This window comes from Lotus japonicus, chromosome 1, assembly GCF_012489685.1.
Source record: "Lotus japonicus ecotype B-129 chromosome 1, LjGifu_v1.2".
NCBI lineage: Eukaryota > Viridiplantae > Streptophyta > Magnoliopsida > Fabales > Fabaceae > Lotus > Lotus japonicus.
The window spans coordinates 118277466-118290381 of NC_080041.1; the positions used below are offsets into that span (position 1 = coordinate 118277466).

At 34.7% G+C, this 12916-nt stretch overlaps 1 protein-coding gene across 3 annotated transcripts; it reads right to left on the reverse strand.

Moving 5' to 3' along the window:
- Positions 1–1023: 1023 nt before the first annotated feature.
- LOC130729753 (phytyl ester synthase 2, chloroplastic-like) lies at positions 1024–12656 on the reverse strand. Of its 3 annotated transcripts, none has more exons than XM_057581586.1 (15): positions 12006–12652; positions 9725–9776; positions 9496–9551; positions 9088–9246; positions 8329–8433; positions 6883–6989; positions 6429–6550; positions 5494–5602; positions 5231–5364; positions 4616–4985; positions 4063–4176; positions 3342–3427; positions 3093–3202; positions 2799–3009; positions 1024–1576 (listed from the first exon to the last, which is right to left on the reverse strand). In XM_057581586.1, the coding sequence occupies exons 1-14, from the start codon at positions 12385–12387 to the stop codon at positions 2819–2821; spliced, it is 2097 nt and encodes a 698-aa protein (XP_057437569.1). In that variant the 5' UTR covers positions 12388–12652; the 3' UTR covers positions 1024–1576; positions 2799–2818. The 3 variants fall into 3 exon arrangements, 2 of the variants coding, with proteins under 2 accessions (XP_057437569.1, XP_057437570.1); XM_057581587.1 differs by having other exon boundaries at positions 5231–5361; positions 12006–12651; XR_009016110.1 differs by lacking the exon at positions 1024–1576 and having other exon boundaries at positions 2871–3009; positions 3093–3251; positions 12006–12656.
- Between the last annotated feature and the right edge of the window lie 260 nt (positions 12657–12916).

Below are 12916 nucleotides of genomic sequence, written 5' to 3' on the forward strand. Positions count from 1 at the left end.
ACTGCCAGGCGCCAGCTCTACTATCACTACCATTATTATCACGACCACTGTTATCGCTACTAATCAAATAGTGTTAAAAGTTAATTATCCATGTTCGACTCCAAAGAATCACGGTGTTTTTCATCATCATTCGAGTCCAATTTATCCCACAAACAATAATGTTATCAAAACATCACGGGAAAATTGTGCTCGCTCATGTCAACATTTTGAATTTAAAGTGTACGTAAGCCATGCTTCTAAGTTCTATGCATTTGATTACCACCAAACTCATCATTTCAGAGACAAAAGTCTTAATAGGTGCATTCAGCTTTAACTATGCACTTGTTAGTCTAGGAATCAAAGTTACTCTTCTTAACATTAAAAGTTGGTATTACATAGTGTTGATCACTACCATGTGAGTGCAAAGAGATTTAAAAAACCAGTCAAGATAGACTGGGCAGAAATGTGACTAGAGGTTGGGATTTTTTTATGGTATAAGCTGGTGCCAGATGATTTCACCTGACAGTGGGTCACCGCTTCAAAATGGTGAGAAGCATCAGTCAGTTTCAATTTCACTCAGAAATCAGGTACTAATTTGAATTAAGAAGATATGTTCACGCAACAACAACTTGTAATTGAAGGTTGCAGCTTTCCAACAACAATATTGCAGTTGGAAAGAAACGGTTCTAACAGCCCAACACCTCCAACAACAATGACCAGGTCACATCTTTAACATAAATACACAGAAACACAGAACTGTGAAGTTGTAGAACCTGGTTCAGGTTCGGGGGTGAGTTGAAAAGGGCATAGAAGAAGACAATTGAAAATTCAAAACTAATTACGTGTAAAAATGTCAATTTTGAATGATGCACTAATACATGATTTGGTAGAGTGATGCACCCTTGCCAGAACCCTAAATATATAGCGAAGCCGGCCGCATAGTAAATTAAAATAGAATGAGTAGAGAAATCTTTGTTCTCAAGACTGAAATTTATGAGGATACCCTAGAGTTTTGCTTCACATCCAGTATAAAAGTAAATAGAATTCTATCAGAATTTAAGAGTAGCTTGCTAAATAAAATTATAGAAACACTCATCTATCCGAGAGTTTATTTTACATTATTCTGGACGAAGAGAAAAATTCTAACCCTCTAATAGTCTTCTATTTTATAAGTAGAAATGTTTGACAAAATGAGTACAAATGCGTTCATGAAGCATGATCATAGACACGATATGATGGAATGCAAGAAAGGCTATGCTTTCGAAAATGTTCTCACAGATATTTACAGATGTGTATGTAAATTTATGAAATTTTCAGTTGCCCTATATACAATCTGATACACCCTTAAAAAATGATCTTTCTAGGAAGCAATGTGGAATTGATTTAGTTTCATAAATTAGGTCAGGGAAGAATACCTCTCAGCCACTGTACATGCTTCAAGATGCCACTGTCCAAGAATCATAAATGACAAATTTAGAAAAAACTTGAGTAGTTGTGTTCCTTTCTCAATCGTGTATAGTTTACAGTTGCCGCTTAATGGTTTAAACTTGAAAAAGTTGCATAATGGTAATCATGCCTCCTGGCCAGAAAACAATGCCTGAAACAATTGCCAAATTTCTCAGTTTGCCTCTATAACCAATGGAATAAATAAACAGTCGTTTCAAACCCTAGAAAATTAGGGGTAGACATTACTTCCTGAATTGACCTTAAGGTCTTGAAAGGTTACTACACTGATCAAATTAGCTTACATTAAAAAGTTAATGTTGGCAGAAGTGAACATGGTGCACACTAAATGACATGTAAGGCGCATCTGTAGCAACATTAGAAAACTATTTACGTGTCTTTACCCAGCCCATAAAAAAAATGTGCCTTTACCCAACATCTTAAGCTTTTGGGTTAGTTAGTTCACGATATAGTATCAGAACCTCTAGGACCAATTGGATTGTTGTTCTCATTAATCTAATATTATTCATGCTTCATGCCCTAAGGACTCTGCAAAAGGAGTGTGTTAGAAACATAATATAAAATCTATCTTCATCCAAGAGTTGGTTCATGACAGTTTTCTCTCTCCCTGCCTAGATGATACTGTATCTTCATGTAAAAACCAAAATTCATTTTTGTTCTCTCCCCTATTTCCTTATCTTTTATATATGAACAATAACGCTAGCACTGAAAGTTGAATCAGACGCAACTCAAACAAAGATTCAGAGATAGTGCTGGGTGAAGGTTAAAGTCTTGGTGTTTCTTGAAATACGATGGTGACTTGAACACAGAGATTGCCATTGATCAATATTTATGTGCCTTGAACATCAGAGTATGGACTCAGGAGAATAAAGGTAGAAGTAGAATATTTGAAAATTTCAATCAAAGATGAGAAAGAACCAAATCTAGAAAAATTTAATCCTAATCCTTTCATAAAAATGGCCTCAAGAATGATCTTGGTCCCATGTTATGTTCTCTCTGAGCATTAGCAACATGTAATTCTTGATAATTGGGATTTATAAAAGGAAGCTTAGACTACAAAAGGTTATCGGTGGTATCCAAATCATTCCACTCAGGCCCTGGAACCGAAGCAGCTGGAGTAACATTGAACTATGCTACAATTATCCCCAAACCAATATTTTGTGACTGTGAACAAAAACTCCTTCAATGTTAGCTAATACTACTAGTTAACAATGAGAATGATTTAATTGAGAGAATAAGTGGACCACATCAGCAATTTCGGCTTATAGGAACTAATATCCGACTGTAAATATTTTAAAGACTAAAATGACTACTTACTTGAATAAATAGGATTTCTGGGTCAATTAGAAAATTACCATTTCTTTGTGCTGAATAATTAAATTTCAAATGTTGGAACCTCAGACGCAAAACCATGTGTGGCCTGGTATAATAGCCGTGACAGTATACTTCTGTAGGGATCACTTTCTCGTTTTTCCTTTAAATAAGCAATACATCTCTCAACCTCAGATTTCACTTGTAAATATAATTCTTCAGATTTTTCCCTGTCCCTAAGTTCCTGTTTCCTTCCTGTCAAACAATAAATTTTAAGTAAAATAATTTTTACCGGCACATTTCATGGCTCCAAACTGTGAACTAAGCATTGGGCATACCTTCTGTTTCAAATGGTTTTCCAAAATAATAGTAGAACCTGCCCGGAACTTTAGGAAAAATTCCAGGCAAATGCACTTGCTGATTTGCCACCTCACCACTAACATCGGCCCTGGATTTCAGAATATATAAGAGATAAAAAAATAATGCATGTCTGTAACCTATACAAGATGGAAAAGAAGTATCAAAATGTAAATTCTAAAATTTACGCTTTATAGTTGGTATGAATCAACAAAAGAAAATTCAGGTACCTCAACTGCAGAGACTCATTTGTAAGACTTTCTATTTCAGACCTGAAGTAAGGAATCTTCGCCAAGTCATCATAATCAATAACTACCTGAAAAGTTTAAAATAATTTGGTGTGTTATGGTATCCAGGTTCAGGGTTTCCACAGATCATAGGAAAATGAAATTTTATAGATGGAAATTTCAATAAATAGTGTTTTCTGCTAGAGCCGTAGCTAACCTCTAACATCCGAAATTATTATTTTTTTGGAAAAAATCACAGGTTGTAATTATTGAGGGCTATTCAATAATTAAAATGTGTTAACACATGTGATCCCGCTAATCGTTAAGCCTTTCCCGAATCGCTCTACACGCAATACATTTACATATGAACACACAAAGCTGAGTAAGTTTATTTTTTATTTAAAAAAAAAGTTAATTTTTTAACTGACATAAATGTTAAATTTTTTCCAATAATGTGTTTGACATCATTTAAATAACTTGAGTTGACTATGCTTGCAACTGCCTGAAAAGTCAAAATATTTCAATACTGCAAAAACACATGATAGAAAAGCATTACACTAAAAAATGAACCAAATTTAAATAAAGAAGTTCACAGACACATAATATGAAAGTCTGGTAGCATTATGCTTTCCACAAAAACTGTTTTCGCATTATGTTAAATACAATCTTCTAGAATAACTTTGTGAAGGAAAAATAGCTCAGTAAAGAGTACACCAAAACTTACTTGGCCAAAATCATCTTCTCCAACTGTACCAAAAGGTACAATTTTGGCTCCAAATCTGGCTGCCATCCTGACAAATTCGGATTGTTCAGGCCAGAATAACTTGTACTCTTCACCCTGAGAATTACAATAATGGATGAGATTTTCAAAGAGCCAGGGTATATTTCAGTCTCAGAGCATAAATATAGACAGAGACTCGGCGCATTTCAAAATAACCAAAGCATTAAATGAGAGAATGATACAATATGGCACCATTTGCTGTCATTTTTTTGTGCCTCTTTTCTTTTTAACTAGAAAGATCCCCCCCCCCCCACAACATCTTATATGTCTGGACCTGGTGTTCCACCCTAAAACTATCTGGATTTTGTCACAAACCAGATGCACCAGAGACCAGACAATAAATAAGAAAGTGGCTCACTAATTTGTAATTCCCGACATTGCAATAATGGATGTCAACCATTTGATACAACGAATCTTAAAAAGACCAACATGATAATTGTGACGCACTAAATAAGATGAAACTCACTTATAATACAGTTTACTTATTGGGATTTACCTTCCTGTGAAGAGCCTCACGCATCCCTCCAGGAAATAATAGGACATGAGACTTGGAAGATAAAAGCTTGAAGAGGTTAGTTCCTGCTACAGGAACAGCGCCCATGATTCTAAATGAGTCAAAAGAAGATGGATCAGGCAACCTTCCATTTTTCCTTCTCTCAAACATCATGGGATGTGCTATCCCTCGAACAAGGATATTTGTTTCAGTAAAAATTCGAGAAACCAAGGGAACTAATTCCAATCCCAGCAACATGTGGTACCCAACTAACAAAACAGGCCCCTCTGAAGGAATTCCGGCAAGGCCTTTTACAACTGTTCCATCCTCCAAAGTTGAAAGCATTACAGCACTTGTGACAACGTTAAGCAAACTGGAATCATCAGAAGTGAAAGGTGGAAAAGTTATATATAGTTTGAGAATACTACAACTAAATCAATCAGAATCAATGAACTAAGATAAATTGACAGATATTCATCAAGAAATCAACTTATCATGCAACTAATCATCTTAAGCTGCAGGTTGAGCTCTCCTTGGACCCCTATATGTTTACATAATATGAATTCTCTGATTTGGTATCAATAGCTTATATGATCAAGTTCATCCTGTTATATGTACCTGTATGATTCAATTATTTTTTTGGCTTCATCAGGTGTTGGCAGTATAAAATCCGATGTGTAGTCATGATACTTGCCACGGCGGTAGTAAGAAGTTCCCTTGAGAATCGTTACCAGGTCAACATTACCTTCCTGCTAGCAGTGTACAAGGGTCTATTAAAACTTCCAACACAAAATCTTTCTGTTCTATCAGATGAACAGAAACATGAGGCTGAATGCAAATACAAGGATAAACATGTGTGCAGAAAATGGAGAAACCAATACCAGGAATAGGAAATGACCACCATTATCAAATTTACGAAGCTCGCATCTAGGCAATAACTGAAATAGTCTTTGACCTTCATGTTGACTAGGCAGTAACTGATCATTTCCACTAAAAGGACAAGTGACAAAGGTCAGTTTCGTTTGCAGAAAGAATGATGCACTTCTAAAGGAAAATATGCTGTGTATATGTGATATTAGGTGGGATAATTTACTACCCATCACAAAAATTCATATTCAAATTAAGTTGCCACACAAACTAGATAAAAAGGATTTGCCATCAGAAAGGGGATATCCCACTAGGTTCGTCATGATGTAGTCTTGTTATCATATGACAATCAATTACTTTCTAGGCCAAGTTAACCTCCAGAAATTTATCAGTAACTGGTTAATAGGACATGAGACTCTTAGTCTTTAGTAAATAGATTCCCCAATCCCTACATTAAGAATTGACTAGAAGTCTAGAAGTTTCAAAAAAATTAGTTGATCTGGTTGTTTCCATCATGACGATCATGGTTCAGAAGTAAAAGAAAATCAAAAAAATTGCTTGTTAGCTGATGGGCTCTTTTGCGGGCCTCTGTTGAGGGTGTATCATAGAAAAAAGAAGTGGAGTAGGTAGGATGGGAAATGACGGGGGGAAATGGTAGAGAGGACTCTGTCATGCGGAATCACTTGGATAGTGTGGGGTGGCTTATGCCTGGGCAGAGAAGTTTCCTTCTCTAATTTGTCTTTCCTGTTTTCCTCATACTGATAGTCATTCATCATTCATTCAGAGCTAGTCTTAGAATTTTCCATGCTAAGTAAAATCATACGTTCAGTTCATACCATTTGCTCTCTTTACTTTCATTTTTGTTAACAGTTTTTCTGTGTGGACTGGAATAAAAAACGTATTCCATATTATGATTGATATGAGATGTATGGTGTCAAGGGGCATGAACCTGCAGAGGATTAAAGTCTGAGCCTTGACTGCATGAAGACGTGCATCGACATACCCAGAAGCTGCCTTCAGCATCTTTAGTTTCCACAGAAGTGTTTCTTTTGGTAATATGTCAGCAAGAACCTAAGAATTCAATTGACAATATATTTTCAATATTGAAAGTAAATGAAGGGAAAGCTTAATCTGAGCACCAACAAGCCAGAGTAAAGAAAATGCAGTCATATCCCTTCATGTTCTCCAGCATATTCCACTTCTACAAACTTTTAGTTACATGAAAGAAAAGTAAATAAGCTATCCCATTTTTAGTTTATGTTTCTTCTTGAATACGCCTTAAGAATTGTCATTAATACTCATATGAAATATTTTACATATTCAAAGCACAAAGAAAAAGTCAGATAATGCACTTCCAATGGGAATTTCTTCATTTTTTGAACCAAAATATTAATTGTACTTACAGGAAGAGAGGAGGAGAGGGTAGTAAAATCTTCCATTATCTCTCTTGCTGTATTTTGTAGAGGAAGTCCTTTCACCAAATTATCCAACACCATCCTTAGAGGGTCACCTAATTTAGCAAGAAAATTTGAAGGCATAAATAGAGAAAGGTACCATTTTCTTTGGTAAGAGACACAGAGCAGAGAATCTCAATCTATACATGAACTTCACCAAAAATTATTTTAAGGAAATTGAAGCATAAAATTCAGCACAAGGCCCTTATGAGGTTGTTGTGGTCATGTAGACTAATTTTCTTCCCCATATACATGTCCCATGCCTTTTCTGGTCCTTTCTTTGATTCTTTTTGTCATTTCCCCCCTTCTGCATTCCATCCATGATATAATATTTAAATGGCGTCTTTGTTCAAGTACATCTAACATGATTTTCATCCATAACTCACAATCTCTTTGTGATATAGTGTTAGGGTTCTAAATATTTAGTTTATTTTTATCTGTTAGTTAGTAGTCTATCTCAGTCTATCTTTATCTTTATTTCTTAGTGATTAAGTCCATCTTTATTTCTTTAGTGGGGTTAGGTATTATAAATAGGAGTGCTCTCCCTAGGTTTAGGGTATGATTTGAGGATTAGATTTGTAAACGGGTTTCCCTAGGAAGGGATTCTCCCTTGAAAGAAGGTTCTCCTTCTTGTGAATCTATTAGGATTGATTTTCGCCTATCTCCTCTCTTTCTCTTCTCTTTTATTTTCCAGCATCCTTTTCTTTTATAAATATAAAAATACCAAAATTACTTCTTTTTCTTCTCCTTTATGCTCCTGCTGTTGTTAGGTTAATTACAAACCTAACACAGTCTGAAACCCATCTCTGCACTTGACCAACCATGTTTTGTTTCTTATTCCTCTATTTTACTAGATTCACCCCAAAAATTTACAATAACCAGATATGGACTCCTATCAATAATTGAATCTGCATAATACATATATTCACTTGCATACATAAATGTTCAACTTTTATAAATAGCAATTCATTTCCACATGTGGTATAAAATATATTGTAGAATTTAGTCCATGACCTACCTACTAGGGTTGATTTATAGTAGTGTCTCCCAAATTGGAAGCTTTCATACCAACTTGAATGAAAAAGGGTTTTCCCAAATTGTACTGACGAATTTATATTATATGGTTCAGTGTTGTCGATAACTGATTTCTTTGAATAGAGCTAAATAACAGGGAAAAAATATCTGCCATAATAAAAGAAAATAAATAATGCTGCAAAGGGAAGGGAAATAAAAGGAATAATCTGTCCCAAAATAGGAAAATCTACAATAATTATCAACATATTTCACAATGTAAAGAGATCTTAAGATGGAAATTAGACCCAAACACACCAGATATGGATTTTGAGAAAATAAAGTTTAGTAAAAAGAAAAAAATGCAAAGCAAGATTGACAAACCTCCTGTCAAACTAAGAATGTTAGGCAGGCCAGGAGAGAGTGGACCAGGAAAAGCTTCCAATAATGGTGTAAGAAGTTGCAACTGTGACCTGCTGAATGAAGTAGCTGCCAAATTGGGTGGTGAATGTTAGATCAGGTATTTGTGCATCTCTAACTGATGTGCCGGTACAGCAAATCAACTTGAATACTGTTTATGAACTTTCACTAAAAGCTTTGGCTAAAGAACACATGTTTACCACACCATTGCCAATGAATGTCATCATTCTGAAAACACTAACCCCATACTCATAAGCAACACCTGACATCAGTGTTCAGGCTAAAGTTTGGTTGCATAAATTAACAGACTTGCCGTACGAAATTTTCAGCGTTGGAAAATATGAGAAGGATGATAAGGCTAGCACCAAAATGATCCAAACCTTAAACTCCCAAGTCAACGCCCACCCAATTATGTGTAATTTCTACCAATGATTGACACTTGGACTTATTTCTTCAACATTGTCTGACTCTTGCATCCACTTACACTCACATATAGATGACTCCAACACTAACAGCTCTCCATTATCAGAACAGTGATTGCCAAATTTTAACGATTGGTGTATACTATACATACAACAGTGAATACTACATTATGCCTGTTGCAGATTCTCTGAGGTACAACTCTCACTTTCAGTCAGGTTTATGGTTCTAAATCTCTGAATTTAACTATCTTGAACAATAAAGTCAAAGAAAATAAATCTTATCAACATTACTTAAATTTACCTGGGTTCGCCAAAATTAGTATGAGATCAATGCCAGGGTTAAGGGCTGCAACAGCCAGCGCGAGGCATGCTCCCAAAGATTCTCCAACAAGATATATGGGTCTATTTGGTGAACGTTGATTTTCTGACTTAACTGTTCTCTCAACTAGTTTCACAAGGTCTGCAACAGGGAAACATAAGGTACAATAAATTATACACCAATGAAAAACGACATCAGTTTTCAGAAAATGCAAGGAAGAGAAACTATTGATCCCATATTCAACACAATAAATTACTTTTAACAATTTTTAATCATTTTTCTGAAGATGCATATCTAGAAGTGAGCAAAAACTAACAGCACCAACTAATGCTTAGTATCAGAGTTCAATATGAGAACTAAATATAATGAGGTACAGGGAAAGTGAGGGACCTGTAAATGATGTCCGGTCCGCAACTGGAATATGCAGGCACCAAATATCAAAAATCCTTCATGCAGAAAAAAATAAGAGTATTGTTTACATGTAACTTAGTAATTATAAAAGACTAACATCTAGTTAGAAGAAACCTTTGCTTCAAATTATCTAGTCAACTAGAAGGTACATTCCAAAACTAACAATTTGGTGAGATCACTTGGGTCGCAACATTATATGAACACCAACCTTCCCAGTTTCTGATGATGTAAAACAATTCCAAGTCCCACGCCATCAATCCCTGTAAAAATATGTTTTCAGTATTAAGGAATCAATCCCTGTAAAAATTGGAATGCAAGTAATGTTGTACACAAAATAGATTTAAGAGTACCCCTGTTGTTTTATACAATGACGAAGAATAGATATTAAATTTTACTTATTATTTATCTACTCCAGAGGCAAATGGTTTAAAAAGTTTTGCAACATTTTCTTTAGAATAAAACCGCTTTTCTTTCATAAGGTTTAAATGGAAACATAAATTTCACTTATTTTTGCAATAATAGTAATGTATACTAGTGCCTAGCGGTGATAATAGTCTTGCCTCAGTTTCCTAACCCATTGGTTGCATTCGACTTTGTATGTTGGCTGCGAGGATGTATCTCGGTCGTGGTGATGCAACTCTGCATGGGGCGTAAGGTTGTATCTCGGTCACAAAATGTGAACCTTGCACACATCATGCAATTGTACCTCAGCATCGGCCGAGGGGTGGGCTCAATATGGTTTTGCTCGGGTCTGCAGATGTGCACCGGAACAATTTTCAAAGAACGTTGCACTTAAACCCCTAACATTATTGACCAAAAAAAAAACCCTAACATTGAAGTTTGGCGAAGATAAAAATACTCTGAATGCATAGTTTAGCTTAGTACAAAACTACCCAGTTTTTTAAACCTTATACAAACGAATACATATTTTTTTGGTACATGGAATACATAATTATAAATGCAATACAATAAAAGTCATGTTTTTTTTTACTTTCAAAAAAAACACTACAAAATAAAATATCTTTTTAATAACAATTAATGAAAATCGTGCTGGAAAATGAAAATAATACTAACGATCAGATTTCATTAAAAAAGTAATTAAAGGTCCAAATCTTTCACATGACATGGTCATGTCAAATTAACACATGGGGGATCCATATCCCAAAAATTTAATTAAAACTTAAATTAAATATAAAAAAATAAATTTAATTGATTAAAATAATAGATATTAGATTTCTTAAAATATAGATCTTGGAATAAAAATAATTTTATTTTCGCACATGCATGTGTGTTTGTGATTAATTTTTATTAGCTTTTTTATTTTTTATTATCATATTTCTATGATAACTAATATTATTTGCAATTTATAATTTATTTTATATTTGAATATAATATCATTTCAAAAAATCTTTTAAATATTAAATTATTTATATTTTAGAATGGTAAGTAAGTTAGACTCGTAAGGATGATAGCACATGTTCGAATAAAAAAAAATACAACATCTACATATGAAACATTATATGTATTGTGTTTTCTACTATCATTTTTTTTCTTCTTAAAAAAGTGCAACATCTACACATGGCACATTTTACACGTGAAACAGTGAAATATAAAACTACTGACTTGATTTTTCTATATATTATTGAATTATTGAATTAAAGGGATGTACATATAAATAGATTTTACACAGTCATCCAATTAAATTCCGCCGCATCATAAAATATATCTTTGTTTTAATTAAAATTTAAAATCAAATTTATTATTTCTCCTGCGTGACATGTTGTAATTGATTATCAATTTGTCACACTAAAAGTGCGTATCTATTAAACTCAATATTATTTTAATTTTAAAATATTATTTTTAAAGAATGTTAAAAGGAAAACACACATATATCAAAGAAGAAATATATTTAATTCAAAATCGATAATATAAGTACCTATAAACTATAAATCACTATTAATCTAAGTTTTTTTTACTTATATTTCAAAAAAAAAGTTTTTTTTTTCTTAAATGGTATACACCAATTGTGGTACTTCAACCATAGGGTTGTCTAAATGATAAGTTTGAGTTAAATAACTCATCACCCAATCACAATAGGGATAAAAGAGTTAGAAATAAATTAATAAATAAAATATAGAAATTTCAACTCACTTATCTCCAATGTGATTGGATGATGGGTTATTTAACTAAAATTTTATCCTGGGTCATTTAGACAACTTCTCAACCATATTATGCGAATTTTGGACCACCAATCTAATTGTGACAATATGAACGTCGGATAGAGATTATAACCAAAAAAAGAAAATTTCCAGAAATTGAATATAAAATCATAACCGCCACAAAAATGAGTAAAGTCAACAAGTCAACGACGGAATCAAATTTGGAGCACACAGTAAAAAGAGAAACATACAGTAAATTAATTAATTAATAAAACAATTGTTTTTTACAGCTAATTTATTTTTATTTTGTTAATTACCAATATGACTGACCTGGCAAAAAGAGCAGCAGAGGCGAGTTTTCCAACCGCGAACCGCTTTCCAACGGCGAAAACCACCGCGGCGGTCCACCGTCCGGTTTGATCAACTCCTTAGCTTGCTCAAAGTAATCCTTCCAACCGTTCCGTCTCTGCTTCTCATTCTCCTCTTCCCAACCATTCTTCTCTCTCTCCGCCGCACCACTTCCTTCCACTCGCTTCGCCTCCGCCGAATTTCCTTTCTCCGCCGTCGCCGGAACCCGGTCAACGGACACAGCAAACCGTGGAGTCACGCTCGGGAACCGGACCGACTTCAATTTTATACCCGACGACGGCAGCTCACGGCGGAAGAACGGGGAGGAAGCGCCGGTGAAGACAGAGGCTCCGGCGGCCGCCATGGAGGTGGTAGGTGGTGGCGAGTGCCGGAGATTGGAATCTGAAAAGCGATTGAAAAGGGGGAAACAAATCGCAAATCAGAAATGATGGTTTGGGTTGAGAGGTTCAATTGTAGTGCTCAATTTAGTTGAGAAATTGAAAAGTGAACGTGGAAAGTGCTCAATTAATGTTTTAAATTAATTGTGAGGACAAATGATGAAAATGGTTATTGGACGGGTATTGGGGCTGCGTGTCCAGTGTCTACCCTGTACATTGTGGGTGACGTCTGTTTGTGTTCTGGTTTCTTCTTTCCCACATAAATTTATTTTTTGAATTTTGTAAATGAATGAATTCATGTGTTTTGGGTAATTCATTAGAAAGAAAATCAAGTTGTCATAGAAGCGAGTACATGAGCATCAATTAAATCCTCAACTTTCGGCGGCACCTCTTCAATCCAAACAGAGTTATGAAATTTTGAAGAGTTCTTAGCTAAGTAATCGACCACAGAATTACCGGAACGACGCACAAACGACAATCGAAATTAAGTCTCTA

Bases quoted from the DNA above. Each gene is read 5' to 3' on its own strand.
- LOC130729753 (XM_057581586.1), bottom strand. From the start codon at position 12,387: ATGGCGGCCGCCGGAGCCTCTGTCTTCACCGGCGCTTCCTCCCCGTTC. The intron at 9,247-9,495 runs GTCCCTCACTTT...TCCCTGTTGCAG, and splicing joins GGACCGGACATCATTTACAG to ACCTTGTGAAACTAGTTGAG. The intron at 3,203-3,341 runs GTACCTGAATTT...TCTGAAATCCAG, and splicing joins AATGAGTCTCTGCAGTTGAG to GGCCGATGTTAGTGGTGAGG.